This window comes from Schistocerca piceifrons, chromosome 6 (genome assembly GCF_021461385.2).
Source record: "Schistocerca piceifrons isolate TAMUIC-IGC-003096 chromosome 6, iqSchPice1.1, whole genome shotgun sequence".
Taxonomy (NCBI): Eukaryota; Metazoa; Arthropoda; class Insecta; order Orthoptera; family Acrididae; genus Schistocerca; species Schistocerca piceifrons.
Window position 1 is genome coordinate 261,995,189 of NC_060143.1, and position 24,153 is coordinate 262,019,341.

General features: G+C 43.2%; 1 protein-coding gene and 1 non-coding gene across 2 annotated transcripts in view; both read right to left on the reverse strand.

Moving 5' to 3' along the window:
- Positions 1 to 24,153, reverse strand: part of LOC124802517 (excitatory amino acid transporter 2) — a 294,422-nt gene that overhangs the window by 152,081 nt on the left and 118,188 nt on the right. Inside the window, exon 2 of the mRNA XM_047263357.1 lies at positions 4,436 to 4,561. Within this exon, the coding sequence (XP_047119313.1) occupies positions 4,436 to 4,520 (85 nt within the window). The 5' untranslated portion in view covers positions 4,521 to 4,561. The remainder of the gene's footprint in view (positions 1 to 4,435; positions 4,562 to 24,153) is intronic.
- Positions 1,533 to 1,607, reverse strand: Trnas-cga. Its single transcript has one exon. It is a non-coding gene; the product is annotated as a tRNA-Ser (tRNA).

Sequence of the window (24,153 nt, forward strand, 5' to 3'; positions counted from 1 at the left end):
ATGACACTACCTTGGTAGTAAAGGATGTTGTGTGCAACGTTGGCTCGCTTTCAAATAGTGCAGTACATGCCCTCAGTTCGTGGCTTGTAGAAAATAAACTAACGTTAAATTATAGTAAGACTCAATTTTTACAGTTTCTAACGCACAATTCAATAATACCTGAGGTTTTAATTTCACAGAACGGGCATATGATTAGTGAAACAGAACAGTCCAAATTTCTAGGTATTCAGATAGATAGTAAGCTGTCGTGGAAAGCTCATATTCAGGATCTTGTTCAAAGATTTAATACTGCTATTTTTACTATTCGAACGGTATCAAGAGTGAGTGATACATCAACACGAAAATTAGTCTACTTTTCTTATTTTCACTCGGTTATGTCGTATGGTGTTATATTTTGGGGTAACTCTTCCCATTCTATAATGATATTTTTGACTCAGAAACGGGAGGTTCGGACAATAAGTGGTGAGAGTTCACGAACCTCTTGCCGACCTCTGTTCACGCGTCTGGGTATTTTGACATTGGCCTCTCAATATGTATATTCCTTATTGTAGTTTCTTGTTACCAACGTTACTTTATTCTCAAGAATAAGCAACTTTCACTCGGTTAATACTCGGCAGAAATCAAACCTGCATTTGGATCGGACTTCCTTAACTCTTGTGCAATAAGGTGTGCGGTATACTGCTGCAGCCATTTTCAATAAGCTGCCACTCGAATTCAAAAATCTTAGCAGTAATCCACGTGGTTCCAAATCGAAATTTGAAGAGTTTCCTCATGGGTCAATCCTTCTATTCTGTCGAGGAGTTCTTTGAAAAATTAAGCTGATTCTTATTGTATTGCTGATGGCGTTTACTTAAACTTATGGACTGACTTTTTTCAGGTTCATGAACATTTATTTTTATCAGTCATTACTTTTATATTGTAATTTCGTGTACTGACATGTTCCATGACCTTGGAGATTTGCTCCTCAATTTGGTCCTACGGAACTTGACGTGTAAACAAAAATAAAAAAATAAACAAACGTCTAGGACTTTTAGAGGGTAGTGAGTACAGAACATTTTGAATAGGAACCCATATCCGGAATCGTATCGTTTCCATTCTACGACTGTCTATTTAGGGCAAGAGAAACGTCTCAGAGTTCCCTGTCCTGGTATGCAACAGGGTAGACACGATGATATGTACTGCGTCAAACGATCCCCAGGTGTTACTTATTGTCTGCTTTGCTGTGAGACCGAGTCAATACTTGTGCATCACCGATAGAGGAAACATTGTACGGAATACATTTGCGGAATGCACAAACATGCTCCTTGTGTATGGCGAAGCTGGAGGTAACGGAAGAGCTTCTAGTCGGCTGTATCGCGAACGTTTTCCACACCGTCACACTCCATCGCACAAACTGTTTGCCCAAGTTACACAGCGGCTACGAGAAACGGGTACCTTCACCGTGAGGAGGCAGGACTGTGGTGCCAGAATGAGAATTTCACTCTGCAGCGGAATGTGCGCTGATATGAAACTTCCTGGCAGATTAAAACTGTATGCCGGACCGAGACTCGAACTCGGGACCTTTGCCTTTCGCAGGCAAGTGCTCTACCAACTGAGCTACCCAAGCACGACTCACGCCCCGTCCTCACAGCTTCACTACTGCCAGTACCTCGTCTCCTAACTTCCAAGCTCTCCTGCGAACCTTGCAGAACTAGCAGTCCTGAAAAAAATGATATTGCGGAGACATGGCAAAGGTCCCGAGTTCGAGTCTCGGTCCGGCACATAGTTTTAATCTGCCAGGAAGTTTCAGGACTGTGGTCCTCCACGGCGACGCCGAACTCCCGAATTTGAAGAAGGTGTACTGCGTCGCATTGAAGGTAGCCCGTCAATGAGTTCGCGAACAATTGCGCGTGCAATGGCTGTCAGTCACAGTACCATCTTGGACGTCCTGCAAGAGCAACAATTACATCCGTACCACTTACAAAGGGTACACGCTATGGGTCCCGCAGACTTTCCACAACGCGTCGCCTTCTGCACACGGTTCCTGCACCGTTGCATCGACGCGCCCCTGTTTCCACGTCGAGTTCTCGTCACAGATGAATGTAGGTTCAGAAGGGATTGTGTTCTCAATGCTCGAAATAGCAATGTCTAGGCGGACGAAAACCCTCATGCCACGCATGTTCAGGGATTTCAAGACAGGTTTAGAATTAACGTGTGGGCAGATATTCTGGACTGTCATGTGATTGGACCATACCTCTTTCCATCCAAGCTCACGGGTTCCGCATACGTAGTCTTCCTACGACGCGTAATGGACCCGTTCTTGGAAGCTGTGCCATTGAATATCCGTCAGGAAATTTGGTTTCAGCATCATGGAGCACCACCTCGCTTTTCACTGGCTGTCCAGAGACATCTCAACAGACGGTATGGAGAATGTTGGATAGGCCGTGGTGGTCCAACCGCGTGACCGCCACGATCGCCGGATTTAACCAGTGTGGACTACTACTTGTGGGGTCGTATGAAGAGCCTAAGTTATGGGACACCTGTAGAGACAGAGGAATATCTGCTTGCACGAGTTCTGGCCGCTGCACAAGACACTGAAGAGACACCAGGTGGGATGGAGAGAGTGTACCAGAACATGCTTCGGAGGTACAATGTGTGTAACAACGTTGGTGGTCGCCACATTGAGCCGCTGTTGTAATGCATCGGTACGTTGCGGCTGGTGCCGTAGATGCTGGGTTTTGTTGTTGTCGACTAATGTAAACCATAAGGTGTAAGTTGTAATGCAAGTGCGTAAGTAATAACGGAACGAGTCAGTATTCTTTTCAAATGAATTGCAACAATTGTAATGGATCACGCCTAAGCACATTCCTCACGTGCAGGGGCGGATCCAGGATCTCGGTCAGGGGGGGCATATTTTTTGGTACCTTCCTTCCAAAAAATTAATTCCCCCATATATATATATATATATATATATATATATATATATATATATATATATATATATATATATATATATTCTGCTTTTAGTTTAATTGTGTATCGCTATGTGTTAAGGGTGTTTAATGAAATAACTTACTGCACTACCTAAAAAATATTCTTCAAATACGACACGTGCACTTGAAAAACTCCGTGTTTGTCTGCTAATGTAAAATAATGTATAAAAATGCTAATGTTCGTTTCCATTCTGAAATTTTCGAAATTAGTTCACCAATTGATTTCATATGACAGAACGTTGCCATCGAATTCGCGCGTGTGTTTATACGCAGCAATGACGATACGACTGCGAAAAATTATAATAGGGTATTTGACTGTGTTCAGGGAATCATCTTATATTGTTAATTACGTCAGTATCTGTTTTAATCTGCTGACCGTAACATTTATATTCTTACTGTATGAGAGAATGGATTGTGAATGAATCCACAGACATTATTTTCGTCTACATTATTACATTTGGCTCATTAATGTTTGTTCACATTCCCCATCAAAAGTGAGAAGAAAGCCAAAATGGGGGAGAAGCGTTCATCCAGATCGAAAACGTGCAATTGCAGAATAAAAGGGACCGTCGTAAGGTTCTCACTATTTGCAACTAATGAGAATATTTTCAAGTATTCCTTCGGTGTTCATCGCTTAATTATTAACACCATCTCTTTGCAAATTGCCACTAGAAACAAAATCTTACATACGCACTGCAGGGAAAGTGCTGAAAAAGGGACACAGATCGCTCATGCCTCAGCGAATATTATCATTTTATTCGTAAGTATAGTTGTTTCTTCTGTAGTTTATTCACTAAATGGAAGAGGCTTCAAGGTCTCTTTTTGAATTGTTACATCAAACGGCGTGCCATTGTTTACATCTTCGACTTCAAGTAAAACATACTAGACAGGCCGTAAAGCAGTCGGAAAAAAAAGATCGGTCAAGCACCGGGGGGAGGGGAGGGGCAATTGCCCCCATTTCACCCCCCCCCCCCTCCTCTGGATCCGCCCCTGCTCACGTGGGTGTTGGTGAGATAATCATCTGCATTGAAACTGTCGTAGAACGGAAACGATACGTTTCCGGACATGGGTTCCTGTTCAAAGTGTTATGCACTCACTACCTTCTACATGTCCTAGAAGTTAGTAACCAGAATTTCCGACCACTCTGTACATAACTAATCGACAAATCCAAAAATTCACCAATCATAACTATGAACTCTGGGAACAAATGGAGTAAGCTGGCTCAACGAAAACTGAGGTATTTGACCATCTGCCAGATGCAGGCGTACTGCCGCTTAAGATTAGTGAAAGGAAAATACTTTTGTAGAAAAAACTTGTAGTCATCGCCAGCATGCAATGTGGAAGGAAACCAACGCAAACCTTAGAGAATAATCAAAGCATCAGGAAACAATAAATAAATGGAAAGAAATAAAGCTGGAGTGCGGTCTTTGTTTAGAAACAAACAGAAGTGGTGCGGCACGTACCTGCGATGAGGCTGGCGATGATGAGGGGCAGGATCATCAGCTTGAGCAGGCGCATGACCAGCTCTCCAGGGTACGCCACCAGCATCACAGCGTCCAACCCCAGCTGGAGCGGCCGCAGCGAGAAGCCTGCAACAGCGCCACGGCGACAGCACCGTTACACCACAGAACTGTTGATATTTTTAAAGATACCGAGAATCCTATACATTTATATTTAAAAAATACCATTATCGTATCTCGATACATCGGAAAAAGTACCCGTGTATCGATATACGGAGGAAATAAATTCGACGTACCTGCCTATAAAACTATCGACTGCGTATTGTAAACACACTGCCGGTGTTAGAGCTGTATATTTAAGTACTGATTTAGCATTAGATATTCTGTAAATCAACAAGCTAGCAGCCTACCTACCCCCCCGAGCAAGAACTGAAAGGAAAACTACAGACGTTAATGATTGGCGATAACCATTTTGCTAACAATGGTAACAGCATGTAGTAGTATGGTATTCTGCCTTACAGCAGGTATTGTCATGGGTTAAGCCTCTTCCACTTCTGTCTGTCCATAGCCAGTCTTTCCATTTCTGTATATTTGTCTCCTTTGATATTGTCCAGCATTTGATATCTTCTTTTTCCTCTTCCCCTCCACCATTCCTTCTATTCCTTCCTTCAATAAATAGTCCCTCCTCAAAGAATGTTCAATCGAGTTCCGTTTTCTCTTTCTGATGACTTTCAGCATGTTTCTTTCTTCTCCAACTTTTCTTATTACTTCCTCATTCCTTACTCGGTCTTCCCATTTCAGTTTTTCCATTTTTCTCCATATCCACATCTCCAATGCCTCCAATCTTCTTTCATCTTCCTTCCTCAATGTCCAAAAAAATGGCTCTGAGCACTATGGGACTTAACATCTGAGGTCATCAGTCCCCTAGAACTTAGAACTACTTAAACCTAACTAACCTAAGGACATGACACACATCCATGCCCGAGGCAGGATTCGAACCCGCGACCGCAGCGGTCGCGCAGTTCCAGACTGTACCGCCTAGAACCGCTCGACCACCCCGACCGGCTCAATGTCCGGGTCTCCGCATCATATAGTGCAACGCTCAAGATGTAACATTTGGCAAGTTTTTCCCTCATATTTGTATAGTAAAGTAATTTGTATAGTAAAGTAATTTCTGTTTCCTCTTGAATCCTCCTTTTGCCATTGCAATTCTTTTCCTAATTTCTGTTGAGCAATACATATCATCGATTATTACACTTCCCAAGTAATTGAAGTTATTCACTTGCTCTATTTCCTCTATTTCTTCTCTCCCATCTGACACAGTCAAAAGCCTTCTCAAGATCAATTTCTCCCCTATCATTCTCAGTAGCCCAATAGCATCTCCAGTTCCCACTCCTCGCCTGAAACTAAATCGTTCATCTCCTATTACGCAATTCAGCTTTCCATACAACCTCCTGTTGAGTGTCCTCAGCAAGACTTTGGCTGCATCCGATATCAGGCTCGCTGTTCTATGTTCCTCACACTTTTTTCTGTTCTTTTTCTTTTCTATTAGTATTAAGATACTTTCTGTAAAGTCCTTTGGTCATTTTCGAGTCATGTATATTTGATTACACAATTCAACCAACCCCCTTTTCCCTTCTATCTCCAATGACTTTAACAGTTCCACAGTAATCTCATCGATTCCCATTGCCTTTCCATTTTTCATCTCCTTCGCAGATTCTTCAATCTCACTAGTTAGTATAGCATTTCCTTTGTCATCATCTCCAACTTTATCTTCTTCTTCTAACCCTAGGTCTTCTTCACTTGGTCGGCTGTCTGCAGCGTATAGCCATTCTATATATTCTTCCCATCTTCTCATTATTTCTTGGGACTCACGCACCATTTTACCGTGTGCTGCCTCTACTTCCTTTAGTTCATTGTTGTTTCTCTTTTCCCTGAATGAGAAACAGCATGTAAGTGGCACAATAAAAGACGTCCGATAGGTCCATCGTTCGGTTTTGTCACCTATCGGATTTGTCCGGAACACTTCACGTCGACTTCCCTGTTTTTTCAGTTCTGCCTCGCCAATCAATCGGTGTTGCTCTTTTGTGCCACATATGCTTGCTTCAGACAGTCAAAGAGAAAGATTGGAATTGATGAAAGCTCAAGAAGTAGTAAGACTGCTTAACACAATGAAAGTAAAATTATGTCCTACTACAATTTCAAAATAATTTCAAATATTTTCCGAAAAATGTGAAAGAATATAATATAAAATAAAAATATAGCTAGACGGTATCAACGTTTTGATGTCGATGTATCAGTGGAAGATATACGATTGTTTTTGGAAAAAAATAAAGATATTTAATCAACAGCTCTTGTACATCACCAGTATTAACGGAGCAACGTACACGTTTCAGAAGAGCATGAGCTGCACAATGGCGTCATCTCGGCTGTGGCTGAGCCATTTCTACTCAATATGTTTACTGCTAGTTCAACAATGTATTATGGATTATTTCTGTGCAGTCTGGAAATAAGAGGGCGATACGGACAGTATTTCAGCTCTGAGGGCGTGTCGTGATTTGTCCCTGGATAGGTCAGTCGGTACATTAACTGGATACGAAAAACAGTGATCTGCGTTCGATTCCCAATCGGGTACATTGTTTTAATCTGTTAGCAACACTGAAAACAACACAAACTCCAATGTGTGGGAAATATTAATTCTGGTGATCTAAAATTCTGACATCGGTCTCAATTGGGCACTGAAATGAATTCAATGGCAAGTAAAAACGTGTGCCGGATCGGGACTCGAACCCGAATATCCCGCTTTACGCGAGTGCCCACCTTAACCCCTTCGGCTATCCGTGTATGCCTCATGATGCTGGACTGTCGCAGGAGTTCAGGAGAGAGAGAGAGAGAGAGAGAGAGAGAGAGAGAGAGAGAGAGAGAGAGAGTGCATCCGCTCTGAAATGCATGCCGCATGACGCTGGACTATCGTAGGAGTTCAGGGGGGGGGGGGGGGGGGAGAGAGACAGACAGAGAGAGAGAGAGAGAATCTGAAATGATCTTATGGTCGTCAAGCCGTATATATTTATGTATGTGTGGTGTCTGTTCTTTCGGACTGCAAACGCAGTCTCCCTCCTGGACCCCTACGGGAATCTAGCCTGATGCTGCGCACAATGAGTATAGTGGACAGGGGTCGCTATGTCATTAGTGTGGGACAAGGTGGGAATTCGGGTCGAAGGGAAAGTATGCACTGATAGCCGAAGTTGACCATTTGCGCAAAGTTGGAAATCCGGATTGGAGTCCTGGTCCGACCCAAGTTTCCGCTTGTCACTGAATTCATTGAAATGGCCAATTGCAGCTGATCTCAGAATTTATATCATTTTTTAGTATATATGCGCCTTCAGGATCAAGAATGGTGTCTTTCGAACACTGTCGAAAGAAAAGACAGACGTATATATATACACTACTGGCCATTAAATTTGCTACACCAAGAAGAAATGCAGATGGCAAACAGGTATTATTTGGACAAATATATTATACTAGAACTGACATGTGATTACATTTTCACGCAATTTGGGTGCACAGATCCTGAGAAATCAGTACCCAGAACAACAACCTCTGGCCGTAATAACAGCCTTGATACGCCTGGGTATTGAGTCAAACAGAGCTTGGATGGAGTGTACAGGTACAGCTGCCCATGGAGTTTCAACACGATACCACAGTTCATCAAGAGTAGTGACTGGCGTATTGTGACGAGCCAGTTGCTCGGCCACCATTGACCAGACGTTTTCAGTTGGTGAGAGATCTGGAGAATGTGCTGGCCAAGGCAGCAGTTGAACATTTTCTGTATCCAGTAATCCCCGTACAGGACCTGCCACATGCGGTCGTGCATTATCCTGCTGAAATGTAGGGTTTCGCAGGGATCGAATGAAGGGTAGAGCCACGGGTCGTAACACATCTGAAATGTAACGTCCACTGTTCAAAGTGCCGTCAATGCGACCAAGAGGTGACCGAGACGTGTAACCAATGGCACCCCATACCATCACGCCGGGTCATACGCCAGTATGGCGCTGACGAATACACGCTTCCAATGTGCGTTCATCGCGATGTCGCCAAACACGGATGCAACAATCATGATGCTGTAAACAGAACCTGGATTCATCCGAAAAAATGACATTTTGCCATTCGTGCACCCATGTTCGTCGTTGAGTACACCATCGCAGGCGCTTCTGTCTGTGATACACCGTCAAGGGTAACCGCAGCCCTGGTCTCCGAGCTGATAGTCCATGCTGCTGGAAACGTCGTCGAACTGTTCGTGCAGATGGTTGTTGTCTTGCAAACGTCCCCATCTGTTGACTCAGGGATCGAGACGTGGCTGCACGATCCGTTACAGCCATGCGGATAAGATGCCTGTCATCTGGACTGCTAGAGATATGAGGCCGTTGGGATCCAGCACGGCGTTCCGCATTACCCTCCTGAACCCACCGATTCCATATTCCGCTAACAGTCATTGGATCTCGACCAACGCGCGCAGCAATTTCGCGATACGATAAACCGCAGTCGCGATAGGCTACAATCCGACCTTTATCAAAGTCGGAAACATGATGGTACGCATTTCTGCTCCTTACACGAGGCATCACAACAACGTTTCACCAGGCAACGCCGGTCAACTGCTGTTTGTGTATGAGAAATCGGTTAGAAACTTTCCTCATGTCAGCACGTTGTAGGTGTCGCCACCGGCGCCAACCTTGTGTGAATGCTCTGAAAAGCTAATCATTTGCATATCACAGCATCTTCTTCCTGTCGGTTAAATTTCGCGTCTGTAGCACGTTATCTTCGTGGTGTAGTAATTTTAATGGCCAGTAGTGTACATATTTAATCATTTCGGTATCAATAAAGTCCTGTAAAAACGCAGAAAATATTCATTGGAGTAGAATGAGATTCCCAACATCAAGTTCATTAATTCATTCTTATCGTTTATTATATCACGACACATTCTGTATGCTCATGGAATTTGATGAACAAGCGCCTTCCCAGTTACCTAATTCCTTTTTGTCTTCCTCAATGCAAGGACTATATTGGGTCTCTCTCCTAAGAGTCGTCAGTAGCATGATCTCTGGTTTTTCAGCGGATATTTGCAATTTATTTCTTGGATTGTGTAGCAGATGTCAGCCAAAACAAATAGCGCTCATCGCGTATTTCATGCAAGTCCTGTGTCGAAAAGCATCGGTTTGTTTCATTTTACAAACAAACTGATGTTTAAAGCGGAATTTTACGTGCCCATTCGATAGAACGGTCCAAGATTAGTCTACTTCGATATTCGATTGACCGATCTCTTTACAGGATAGTGAAACACGAAGAATAAACAGCAATCCAGCAGCGATGCAGATATCGATCGAACGAATATCTAACTAGACTCTGTAGCGCTCTATCGAAAGGGCATATAAAATTTTGATCTGAAAATAATTTTGTTTGTAATGTGAAACAAATCGACGATCTCTGTTGTCACTGGGCATTGTGTGAAAGACGTGACGAAGAGTAATTGTTTAGGCTGACTTCAGCTACGCAATGCAAAGACAATATTTCAAATACTTTGTCATTCAAAATTACAGTGATAATATTTTGTGGAACAATTAACGAAGTTGGTAACTGAGATGTATCTAACCTGAGATAATATTATCTGTGAACCTCTGTTGTATCTTATTCTTAGCAATCAGATCATTTCAAATAGTCCTGATAACAACTTTAGATTGTCTTTTTCATCGACGGGTCATAGACTTAGCGTGTAAGCTTCATTCGCCAATGTCTGTGCCATTTTATAATTTTCACTGTACCATTCGTAATTTTAATAGTGATTCATTATTCATAAATTTGTTTTCCATATTTGTAATAGTTTGTTCCTTTCACCATCTGCTTTGATTTAAAATTTGATGCGCGGTTGATTGAATTGTTCATGACGACTCGTTTGTTAATTCATCTGATGACGCCGCGATCAAGCGATAGTAGCTCCATCGCAAACCAGTTTAATATTAAAATCGAGCCTGGATCTTTTGGTAACATAGTCCACCTTTCATGTTAATGCAAAAATGCAAACTGTACGTGTTGCTTCGACAGCTAATTCTCATATTTTTACTCGTCATCATAAAAGTAATCTAAATGAGATGGCGATTAGGAATAATGATTCCATTTTCTGGAATGTAATGGCAGTAAATCTAGAAATTTTATGTCCGATTTTAACGAAGAAATTAAATACTAACGCCAGGCTGCAGTAAGTTCAGAATTTTCTGTTAAAGTGGCTATCTCTCTAAATTAATATCCCTGCTAGTCAAATTACAAAATAATATCAAATAAAATAAATCATGCAACTCTGACGAGAGGTTAGTACAAATAGGCTCCTTGCCTGTTCCGATCTCAATCTGGCCACCTCTTCCATGACCTTCCACGTCTTTGTTTCCCTTGATTTTTTTGTTCACTGAAACGCCAAAGAAACTGGTATAGGCATGCGCATTCACATACAGATGTATGTAAACGAGCAGAATACGACGCTGCGTTCGGCAACGCCGATATAAGACAAGTGCCTGGCGTAGTTGTTAGCTAGGTTACTGCTGCTACAATTTCAGGTTATCAAGATTTAAGTAAGTTTGAACGTGGTGTTATAGTCAGCGCACGAGGGATGGGACACAGCATATCCGAAGTAGCAATGAAGTGGGGATTTTCCCGTTCGACCATTTCACGACTGTATCACGAATATCAAGAATTGGACTGTTGATGACTGGAAACATGTTGCCTGGTCTGACGAGTCTCGTTTTAAATTGTATCGAGCAGATGGACATGTAGGGGTATGGAGACAACGTCATGAATCCATGAACCCCGCATGTAAGCAGGGGACTGTTCAAGCTGGTGGAGGCTCTGTAATGGTGTGGGTCTGTGCAGTTATAGTGATGTTGGACACCTGATATGCCTAGATACGTCTCTGACAGGTGACACGTACGTAAGGATCCTGTTTGACCACCTGCACCCATTCATGTGCATTATGCATTCCGACGTACTTGGACAATTCCAGCAGGACAATGCAACACCCTAGACGTCCAGAATTTCTACAGAGTGGATTCCGGAACACTCTTCTGAGTTTAAACACTTCCGCTGGCCACCAGACTCCCCAGACATGAACATTATTGAGCATATCTGGGATGCCTTGCAACGTGCTGTTCAGGAGAGCTCTCCACCCAATCGTGCTCTTACGGATTTATGAACAGCCCTGCAGGATTCATGGTGTCAGTTCCCTCCAGCACTACTTCAGACATTAGTCGAGTCCATGCCACGCCGTGTTGCGGCACTTCTGCGTGCTCGTGGAGGCCCTACACGATATTAAGCAAGTGTCCCAGTTTCTGTGGCCCTTCGGCGTAGTTAAGTACTTGTTTTGTTGCTCTTCCTTTTGTCATCCTATCTGTATGTTCTAGACCTTATACCTCTCTTTATTTAACTAACTTGTTGACAGAATAAATTTCCAACCACTCTCTGTTGTCTTCATTCCTTATCTGATACCTCAGACTTCAATCATCCCCCGTCTCATAAATTACATTTGATCAACTTATATGCGCGTTTCATCCGGCTTCCGTAATATCCACGACTCTGAACCTTATTCAGTAGAGGTGTAATCATAGTTCATGCAGTTTTATTTACTTTTCCGCAGTTTTCTGCCTGTTGGGCTTTGTATTGTACCACATATCATCTGATATTTCATTTCGTCTTTATATTTTCAAGTCGATAGCTTATGTTGCAAAAGAAGAAAATGAAGTACGAAACTTGTGCTAAAACTTTATTATTTAGCACCATTTTACAACGTACAGGGTCTTCCGCTTTAAAGGAACAATCTGTGAGAAATATTGGAGTTTTACTTCTCAAATATTTGGCTTAGTTAATGTTTTACCCTCTGCATACAATCTTTTTTACTGTTGTAAAATTATTCGGTCGTCAGTCACCAGGACCGTGTTAATCCAGTTACCTGGTCCTGTTTTAATTCCTCGGTTGACGTTAGTTTTTCATTGTCTAACAGCCTAAACATTATACACTGATTGGTAATAGAAATGCAAACCAGGAAGGATGGCTTATGGTGCGCCTGCAATACAGTTGGAAGAATACGGAGTGCGTAAATTAGTACACGAGCTTGTTTTTAAAGAAATTTAATAATAACTTCCCCCCCCCCTTCCCCCCATGAACCATAGACCATGCCGTTGGTGGGGAAGCTTGCGTGCCTCAGCGATACAGATAGCCGTACCATAGGTGCAACCACAACGGAGAGGTATCTGTTGAGAGCCCAGACAAATTATGGTTCCTGAAGAGGGACAGCAACCTTTCCAGTACATGCAGGGGCAACAGTCTGGATGATTGACTGATCTGGCCTTGTAACACTAACCAAAACGGCCTTGCTGTGCTAGTACTGCGAACGGCTGAAAGCAAGGGGAAACTACGGCCGCAATTTTTCCCGAGGACATGCAGCTTTACTGTATGGATAAATGATGATGGCCTCCGCTTGCATAAAATATTCCGGAGGTAAAATAGTCCCCCATTCGGATCTCCGGGCGGGGACTACTCAGGAGGACGTCGTTATCAGGAGAAAGAAAACTGACGTTCTACGGATCGGAGCGTGGAATGTCAGATCCCATAATCGGGCAGGTAGGTTAGAAAATTTAACTTATCCATTTCCCTTTTTAAAGTTAGATATAGTGGGAATAAGCGAAGTTCGGTGGCAGGAGGAACAATACTTCTGTTCAAGTGAATACAGGGTTATAAATACAAAATCAAATAGGGGTAATGTAGGAGTAGGTTTAATAATGAATAGGAAAATAGGAATGCGGGTAAGCTATTACAAACAGCACAGCGAACGCATTGTTGTGGCCAAGATAGACACGAAGCCCACGCCTACTACAGTAGTACAAGTCTATGTGCCAACTAACTCTGCAGATGAAGAAATGAAGAAATATATGATGAGATAAAAGAAATTATTCAGATAGTGAAGGGAGACGAAAATTTAATAGTCATGGGTGACTGGAATTCGATAGTAGGAAAAGGAAGGGGAGGAAACGTAGTATGTGAATATGGATTGGGGGTTAGAAATGGAAGAGGAAGCCGCCTGGTGGAATTTTGCACAGAGCACAACTTAATCATAGCTAACACTTGGTTCAAGAATCATGAAAGAAGGTTGTATACACGGAAGAAGCCTGGAGGTACTGACAGATTTCAGATAGATTATATAATGGTAAGACAGATTTAGGAACCAGGTTTCAAATTGTAAGATATTTCCAGGGGCAGATGTGGGCTCTAACCACAATCTATTGGTTATGAACTGTGGATTAAAACTGAAGAAACTGCAAAAAGGTGGGAATTTAAGGAGATGGGACCTGGATAAACTGACTAAACCAGAGATTGTACAGAGTTTCAGGGAGAGCAAAGGGGAACAATTGACTAGAAGGGGGGAAAGAAATACAGTAGAAGAAGAATGGGTAGCTTTGAGAGATAAAATAGTGAAGGCAGCAGAGGATCAAGTAGGTAAAAAGACGAGGGCTAGTAGAAGTCTTTGGGTGACAGAAAAATTATTGAATTTAATTAATGAAAGGAGAAAATATAAAAATGCAGTAAATAAAACAGGCAAAAAGGAATACAAACAGCCTTGGGAGAGCCAGTCCTGACAAAACTCTACCATCTGGTGAGCAAGATGTATGAGACAGGCGAAGTTCCCTCAGACTTCAAGAAGAATATAATAATTCCAATCCCAAAGAAAGCAGGTGTTGACAGATGTGAAAATTACCGAACTATCAGTTTAATAAGTCACTGCTGCAAAACACTAACGCGAATTCTTTACAGACGAATGGAAAAACTGGTAGAAGATGACCTCGGGGAAGATCAGTTTGGATTCCGTAGAAATGTTGGAACACGTGAGGCAATACTGACCCTACGACTTATCTTAGAAAATAGATTAAGGAAAGGCAAACCTACGTTTCTAGCATTTGTAGACTTAGAGAAAGCTTTTGAGAGTGTTGACTGGAATACTCTTTCAAATTCAAGGTGGCGAAAGACTATCTACAATTGGTACAGAAACCAGATGGCAGTTGCAAGGGTCAAGGGGCACGAATGGGAAGCAGTGGTTCGGAAAGGAGTGAGACAGGGTTGTAGCCTGTCCACGATGTTATTCTATGTGTATACTGAGCAAGCAGTAAAGGAAACAAAAGAGAAATTCGGAGTGGGGATTAAAATTCATGGAGAAGAAATAAAAACTTTGACAAAATTACAGTATCATCGGCGAACCTCAGAGACAGTAATGACCTGGAAGAGCAGTTGAACGGAATGGACAGTGTTTTGAAAGGAGGATACAAGATGATAATCAACAAAAGCAAAACGAGGATAATGGAATGTAGTCGAATTAAGTCGGGTGGGAATTATATTAGGAAATGAGACACTTAAAGTAGTAAAGGAGTTTTGCTATTTTGGGGAGCAAAATAACTGATCATGGTCGAAGTAGGGAGGATATAAAATGTCGACTGGCAATGCCAAGGAAAACGTTTCTGAAGAAGAGATATTTGTTAACATCGAGTATAGATTTGTAAGTGTCAGGGAGTCTTTGTATGGAGTGTAGCCATGTATGGAAGTCAAACGTGGACGAAAAGTAGTTTAGACAAGAAGAGAATAGAAGCTTTCGAAATGAGGTGCTACAGAAAATGCTGAATATTAGATGGGCAGAGCACATAACTAATGAGGAGGTACTGAATAGAATTGGGGAAAAGAGAAATTTGTGGCACAACTTGACTAGAAGAAGTGATTGGTTGGTAGGACATGTTCTGAGGATTCAAGGGACCACCAATATAGTATTGGAGGGCAGCGTGGAGAGTAAAAATAGCAAAGGGAGACCAAGAGATGAATAGACTAATCAAATTTAGAAGGATGTAGGTTGCAGTAGGTATCGGGAGATGAGGAAGCTAGCACAGGAGAGAGTAGCATGGAGAGCTGTATCAAACCAGTCTCTGGACTGAAGACGAAGACGACGACGACGACGACGACGACGACGACCACCACCACCACCACCACCACCACCACCACAACAAACTATAGTGCACAGTGTATTACAACAAAAATTAACATTTGGAGGTACAATAAAAATTTTACCTTGCGATGTGTCAGGGGTTCCCTCTGTCGTATGAAGGAAATCTCGACGTTTTGGAACACTTCAATCTTAAACAACCATTGTTGTGGCCTCCTTTTTCCCTTCCTATTCTTCCTCTTCCTCTTCCTCTTCCTCTTCCTCCTCCTCCTCCTCTTCATCCTCCTCCATGGTAATAGTAGTGTGATAATTGTGTTTAGCAAATTGTGAAATAATTCACTTCTAATGGAATCTTATTGTTTGATTAAAGACGCAGGTACGTCATGCCACTATACTTCGAACTCTTTGCAACAGTTCATCACTTACGGTGGCTGACGCGTAGTAGCATGCCAGTGTATCAGCAACCCACGACCATATGTTTTCACAAGGTGAGAGATCTGTAAATCGTGCTGTCCAGGACACCTTCGAACTCGCACTGTTTAGAGGTAGGTCAGTATAGCACTAACGACATGGTCTTGAGTTATCTTGTCGAATGACAGCGTCAGGAAGCTGCTGAAGACAGGACACAGCTATTGGCCTTAACAGGTCAGAAATGTTCTCAAAATGAATTTGCACTCTGCAGCTGAGTGTGCACTGATATGAAACTTCCTGGCAGAGCATTCTCTCGCTAAAGGCATAGGTCTCGAGTTCGAGTCTCGATCCAGCACACAGTTTTAATCTGCCAGGATGTTTCAGGTCAGAAATGTAACTGCTGCTGCCATATTGCAGGGCATGTGAATCATAGAGATTCGTGTGTGTACCCAATGGCAGCCTACGCTATGGCACCAGCTACTGGACCAGAATGACTATGATGAATGCAATCTGGCAACATTTATTTTCCTCTGAGTCTTCACAAACGGATTCGTCCATTGTGACGCTGTAAGCAAAACCTTAAACGCGCCTGAAAAGATGACGTGTTTCCATTACTGTTTCCACTGTTTACATTGGGCGCACTGCTGCCAGGGCACCTCTGTCTGCTGTCGCGTTAAGGGAAACCGCAACAATGGTAAGCGTAATGACCGTCCGTGATACTGCAGGGGACGCTGCACTGCGCGTGTGGATACTTGTGTCTACAAACAAGCCCACCTCCTGACTCAAACTATGTGATGTGGCTGTCCTATCCTTCATGGTCTAGTTGTCGGTTCTTACAGAAGCTAATCACACGAACCACTGTGATCCTGCAGGACGTTAAGTATGCTCTCCTGAAGCCATAGATTCCATATTATCATGGCAGTCGTGGAATATAAACCAACGAGATCATCATCATATGGAGGGATGATAACTGCAGTGTTGATGGGCTTCGTAAATCCCTATGCCACATTGGTGAATGTAAATGTGTTTAATAAGTTTTGTTCTCCATTTTTAAATTAAAATATAGATGTAAATGTGCATATTGAAATTATGTACCTACTAAAGTTGTTAAGTAAGTCTAAGTTGTAGACTTTCTAGTTCAGATGATGTATTTTCTAGTGCAGGAAACTGAGTCGTATCTACTTCTTCTATTCCATTGTTGGCATAAATTACGTCATGACGTCTTCGTGGTATTTACAGTTACTCGCGCATGTGGATTGATGGAGCTTCGATTAAACGAAGCAGGTTTGATGACACAGTGAAACTACTATTTTCAAGACTGGTAATGGTGACCGTGGCCAACTATTCACGGAGCGTGCACAGACATAACATGCGTTTGAAGGTAAAACTCCTGGTTCTCCTAGTTCCAGTCTGCGTCACTCTTGCTGCAGTTTCATCGGGAGGAGTGGCTTTGCACAGCGCCTCTTAGTGCTTTAGAAAGAGAGCCCACACGTGAGAATACTGTGGGTTTCCAAGTCCTGTGATAGCGGGCTCTGGGTCATAACGTGGCCTTCCAGAATCTTCTGGCAGTTTCCGTGTGCTATCGTAGGCTTAAAATATGTTCTGGTTTTCTACGAGAAGGACTGAACTGCATATACCGGGTCTCGTCAATGTTTAGATGTACCGGTACCCATCGGCTTCACGTTAGTCGAAATTTGGTTGCAGAGACATGAACGTGCGTTTACTATCATGTTCCTCACACCACCTCTATAGAACGATTCTGTTGGAAGGTGAAATAGCCATCGGAGAAGATATCAAACATGAATGATTGCAGGTTCTCCGTAATGATGTTCGCTTAGTCCACCGAAGCGCTTCGTTTGATAACTGCCACTGATCACATGGATCACAGTTAATAGCGAAAACGAGTGAAAGTATATGAAGGAAAAGGGGGATGGACGTGGGAGCCAAATGAAAAGCCGATTGAGTGGCAAAATTTTATTGAACCGGCCCTGGGCATGGAAGTCCAGTTGAATGCCTCACATAGCAAAATACTGCCTCAGGGCGCCCGGCGTCCATGGCGTAGTGTGGGTTTCTAGCAGCCGCTCGCCTGGATGACGGCCTATCAAGACACGACCATCGACTTCTTGTTCCAAGAAATTTGATTCATTCGACCAGATTAATGCGCGGCCAAATTTCGATGCTACCGATGCTACTTCTGTCATAATTGACGAAACATCACCGGGCGGCTGATATATTCAGATACGAGGGTCACTCCAAAAGAAATGCACGCTATTTTTGTAAAAATACAGTTTTCATTCTGCATGTGTGAAAGTTTTACAGTGTGTAGATACATCCTTTCCTCTTGTTTTCAAACTTAGTTCAACCTGTTCCATGAGTGGCGCCGTCACAGCATGTCTTCAAGATGGCTGCTACAATTGACGTTCGTCAGAAGCAACGTGCTGTCGTAGAATTCCTGTGATGTGAAAACGAGACAGTGGGAAACATCCACAGGAGGTTGAAAAAGGTGTATGGAGACACTGCTGTCGATCGCAGTACAGTTAGTCGGTGGGCGAGCAGGTTACGTGATGAAAGCGGGTACGGCAATATTGAGGACTGTCCTCGCATCGGCAGGCCTCGAACTGCACACACTCCAGACAATGTGCAGAGAGTTAACGAATTAGTGACTGCTGACAGACGTATCCCAGTGAACGAATTGTCACGCTACGTTGTGATAGGGGAAGGAAGTGTTTGCAGAATACCGAAGGTGTTGGCGTTAAAAAAGGTTTGCGCCAGGTGGGTTCCCAGGATGTTGACAGTGGCTCACGAAGAAAAAAGAAAAACGGTATGCAGCGAACTTTTGGAACAGTACGAGAATGGTGGAGATGAATTTCTTAGAAGAATTGTGACAGGTGATGAAACATGGCTCCATCATTTTTCACCACAGACGAACAGGCAATCAATGGAGTGGCATCATGCAAATTCCCCCAAGAAAAAAAAAATCAAAACCATACCTTCTGCTGGAAAAGTTATGGCTACGATGTTTTTCGATTCCGAAGGACTCTTGCTTGTGGACATCATGCCAAGTGGAACCACAACAAATTCTGATGCACATGTGACGACACTAAAGAAACTTCAAGCTCGACTGTGTCGTGTTCGACCACATCGGCAAAAGCAGGATGTTTTGCTGTTGCACAATTCACGGCCACATGTCAGTCAAAAAAGCATGGAAGCGATCACAAAACTCGGATGGACAACACTGAAACACCCGTTTTACAGTCCTGACCTGGCTCCATGTGACTATCATCTCTTTGGGAAACTGAAAGACTCTTTTCGTGGAACAAGGTTTGAAGATGACGACACCCTTGTGCACGCTGCCAAACAGTGGCTCTAACAGGTTAGTCCAGAATTTTACCGTGCTAGTATATAGGCGCTGGATCCAAGATGGCGTAAGGCAGTTGAGAGGGATGGAAATTATGTGGAGAAATGAAAATATTGATCCTAAAGGATGTATCTACACACTGTAAAGCTTTCAAACATGTAGAATAAAAGATGAATTTTTTTAAAAAATTGTGTGCATTTCTTTTGGAGTGACACTCATATACACACGTGCGCGTGAAAATGATTGCATCTCCTGCCAAGGCAAGTCTATTGACTGAAAGACGTCACTGAACAACAGTTTTGGGGGAGGGCGACGTAATCCCACTGTTAATGCTAGCTTTCAAAGTAGGAGCCAGTACATTACCTTCTGGTAGGTCATCAGATATCATCTCGAGGATGAGTACGTCATGTTTCAGCTCTTACACAGAGAAAAACTTTTAGTAGAACCAGATATGTTTCCGAGTCCACTGCAGGGCAGCCAGACGTACTGTCCGTTCTGCCTAAAAGTTCGCTTCCATCATAGGTATCTGCAGAACACAGGACAAACACACTGAGGTGACAAAAGTCATGGGAATCTTAATATCACATAGGACCTCCTTTTGCTCGATGTAGTGCAGCAACTCTATGTAGCATGGACTCAACAAGTCGTTGGAAGTTTCCTGCAGAAATATTGGTCTGTGCTGCTTCTATAGCTTTCCATAACTGCGAATGTGTTGCCGGTGCAGGATTTTGTGCACGAATTGGCCTCTCGAGGAAGTCCTGCAATGTTCTATGGGATTAATGTCTGGAAATCTGGATGTCCTAATCATTCACTAGATCTGTCCAGAATGTTTTTAAATCAATCGCGAACAATTCTGGCCCAGTGACGTGACATCGTTGTTTGGTAACGTGGAGTCCACGAATGGCTGCAAACTGTCGCCAAGTAGACGAACATAACCATTATCAGTCAATGATCGGTTCAGCTGAACCTGAGGACGCAGTCCAATCCATATGAACAAAGCCATTATAGAGCCACCACCAAATTGCATAGTGCCTTGTTGACAACATGGACCCGTAATTAATAAAATGTTATGTAATAATACCGTGGTCTAATGGATTTCATCTTAAAACCCAGGGTTTCGTCCCCATCTGCGGAGGACATTTTCAAGGGGTATCATAGCCTCTTTCAATGTCCAATTCTCACCCTGGCTTAGTACTGTCAGTAGTGAGCCAGGGTGTGAATTGGGCGATCAAAGAAGCTACAATCCAAATTGAAAACTGCTCCGCAGATGGGGACGAAACGTTGAGTTTTAAGGTGAAATCCATTCGACCACGGCATAACAGCCAGATACATGCTACTAATTATGACGTTTTACAACTTGGATCCATGGCTTTGTTGGATCTAGACCACACTCTAACCCTACCATCAGCTCTTATCAAATGAAATCGGGCCTCATGTGACCAGGTCACGGTTTACCATTCTTCTACGGTCCAACCGATATGGTCACGAACCCATGAGAATGCTGCAGACGATATCGTGCCGTTAGCAAAGGCACTGGAGTCGGTCGCATACTGTCATATCATATTAACGCCAGATTTCTCCGTATTCTCCTAACGGATACGTACGTCTTACGTCCCACATTGGTTTCGGCTTCATTTCACACAGTGTTGCTTTCCTGTTAGCACTGAAATTCTAAGCAAACGCTGCTGCTCTCTGTAGTTAAGTGATGACCGACCACCACTGTTGTCCGTGGTGAGAGGTAACGCCTGAAATTTGGTATTCTCGGCAAACTCTTGGCACAGTAAATCACGAAATACTGAATTCCCAAACGATATCCGAAATGGAATGTCCCATGCGGCTAGCTACAAACACCAATCCCCACTCAAAGTCTGTTAATTCCCGTTGTGCGGCCATTACCACGAAACCTTTTGACACGAATCCCTTTAGTACATATGACGGCTCCGTCAATGCACTGCCCTCTATATTTTGTGCAGGCGGTACTGCCGCAATCTTTCTATGTGCGTATCGCTGTCACATGAGTTTTCAGTGCACATCGTAAACATAGCAAAGACACTTTTAACATGTCAATCACAAATATTTGTAGTCTTAACAATATGATGTGACAAGGTAGAGGCATTCATGTGGAGATGAAGCTCGTACAAATAGGTCAGTTGACTGGGTATCAGCCTTCATTATCAAGCGGAAACGTCCTCAAATACCCACATCCGAAAGGTAGCGGTGTTAACCAAACGTTTCCACTTCTAGAAACCGTAGAATGTTGAAAAAGTTTGAATTGGTCGAGATTTTCTGTGTCATGGCCCTGGCGATTCTTCTTGAGTTTCTGAGGCCATCTTCAGTGGTGTGATGCTATGCTAACTGTTTACATGGTCATTAAAAGCACGCAGCCATTGAGCCCTGGAAGAGCGTCACATCTATGAATGCATCCCGTGCACACATATCCTTTAATCTCAAGTAAAAAACGCTGTGTGGTTACGAACCACTTACCTACCATAGTTCAGGAGATATGACGTCACAAACAATGACGTGCTTGAAAAACTTCCGCATTGTATATGACATTTAACTTCTTCTTTGCTAGTAACTCTATTCGCAACATATTTCACAGACAGTATCTACGTAAGCCGCTGGAAGTACCTACACAAATACACACATCAAAAAAAGTTTTACATCACCCCAGTACCCAGAACGCCTGAAGATAGACGTTGACTCTGGATAATGTATCAGACACAGTCCCTTTGACTGTACAGAGATGTCACTAAACCCACCCCAAGATGTCAACAACCATGCAAGAGCAGAGCCCATTAGACGGAGGGGGTCCGACAGCCGATCAGTTTCAGTAATTGCCCCAGGAAGGAGGTACACTGCTCGTGTTGTCTGTCGTTCAACCATGCCCAGACGGTCAATACTGCGGTTCGATCGCGTCCGCATTGTTACTTTGATCCAGAAACGGTTCTCAACAAGGGAAGTGTCCAGGCGTCTCGGAGTGAAGCGAAACGATGTTTTTCAGACATGGAGGAGATACAGAGAGACAGGAACTGTTGATGACATGCCTTAATCAGGCCGCCCAAGGGCTGCTATTGCAGTGGATCACCGCTACCTAAGGAATATGGCTCGGCGGAAACCTGACAGCAACGCCATCATGTTGAATAATGCTTTTAGTGCAGTCACAGGACGTCGTGTTACGAGTGTTACGAGTGCGCAATAGGCTGCATGATGCGCAACTTCACTCCAGACGTATATGGCGAGGTCCATCTTCGCAACGACGATACCTTACAGCGCGGTATAGATGGGCCCAACAACATGCTGAATGGACCGCTCAGGATTGGCATCACGTTCTCTTCACTGGTGAGTGTCACATATGCCTTCAACCAGACAGTCGTCGGAGACGTGTTTGGAGGCAACCTGGTCAGGCTGGCGCCTTAGACACACTGTCCAGTGAGTGCAGCAAGGTGGAGGTTCCCTGCTGTTTTGGGGTGGCATTCTGTGGGGTCTACATACGCTGGTGGTGGTCACGGAAGGCGCCGTAACGGCTGTACCATACCTGAATGCCATCCTGCGACCGATAGTGCAACCATATCGGCAGCATATTAGCGAGGCATTCGTCTTCATGGACGACAATTCGCGCCCCCCATCGTGTACATCTTGTGAATGACTTCCTTTAGGACAACGACATCGCTCGACTAGAGTAGCCAGCGTGTTCTACAGGCACGAACCCTACCGAACATTCCTGGGATAGATTGAAAAGGGCTGTTTATGGACGACGTGACCCACCAACCACACTGAGGGATCAACGCAAAATCGCCGTTGAGGAGTGGGACAATATGGACCAACAGTGCCTTGATGAGCTTGTGGGTAGTATGCTACTACGAATACAGGCATGCATCAATGCAAGAGGACGTGCTACTGAATATTAGAAGTACCGTTGTGTACAACTATCTGGACAACGACCTCTGAAGGTGTCGCTGTATGGTGGTACAATGTGCAATGTATGGTTTTCATGAGCGATAAGAAGGGCCGAAATGACGTTTAAGTTGATCTCTATTTCAATATTTTTTACAGGTTCCGGAACTCTCGGAACCGAGGTGATGCAAAACTTTTTTTGATGTGTGTATATCATTTTACGACAGATAGTTCAAGAGATATGACGTCATAAACACTGAAATACGTGAAAAAGTACTGCATCATGGATGAAGTTTTAATAGATTTATTCTTTACTACAGAGACTTAACTAGGCATTGTCAGAGAGACGTTTACAAAACCGAGCCGTAGACACGCGAAGCAACTACGCCCAGCATACATGAACTGTCCAGGATCATGTTTCTTAATTTGGATACTCCGATTATACATTTGTACCTTACGCTCATTGCTCTGTACGACTGTTTCATAATTTCAAAGGTATTTTCACAAATAAGTGGAAAAGAAATTTTTCCAATTCTTCGCTACAAACACGGTTAACTTTTTGTTTTCTTTTCTAACAGAAAATTGGCAGAATGAATACCCGGAAAAAGCAGAGTTAGTCAGCTCGTATGTATATAAATCAATGGGCAACTTTGGATATTACGAGTGATGACCGAAGATACTCTCTGGTCCAATGCTAAATCTTCGAACTTCAGCTTAGGTCAAACTACAGTTTGTTCATATCGAAAAATTATGGGAGAGTTGTTACTGTAGCAAAGTATGTGTAGTATTGTTTAATTAATGTCATTGGCTAACATTTGCAATGCTTTCAAAAGTGAATTGCGCAGCAGAGTTAATCCTATGGAATCAGATAACAGTAAGTAATGACATCGGACCGATCTTGTGATCTTATCATTTAACTAACTCCACATACCTCGCCACAAAATTGGCAGAATGAATACCCGGAAAAAGCAGAGTTAGTCAGCTCGTATGTATATAAATCAATGGGCAACTTTGGATATTACGAGTGATGACCGAAGA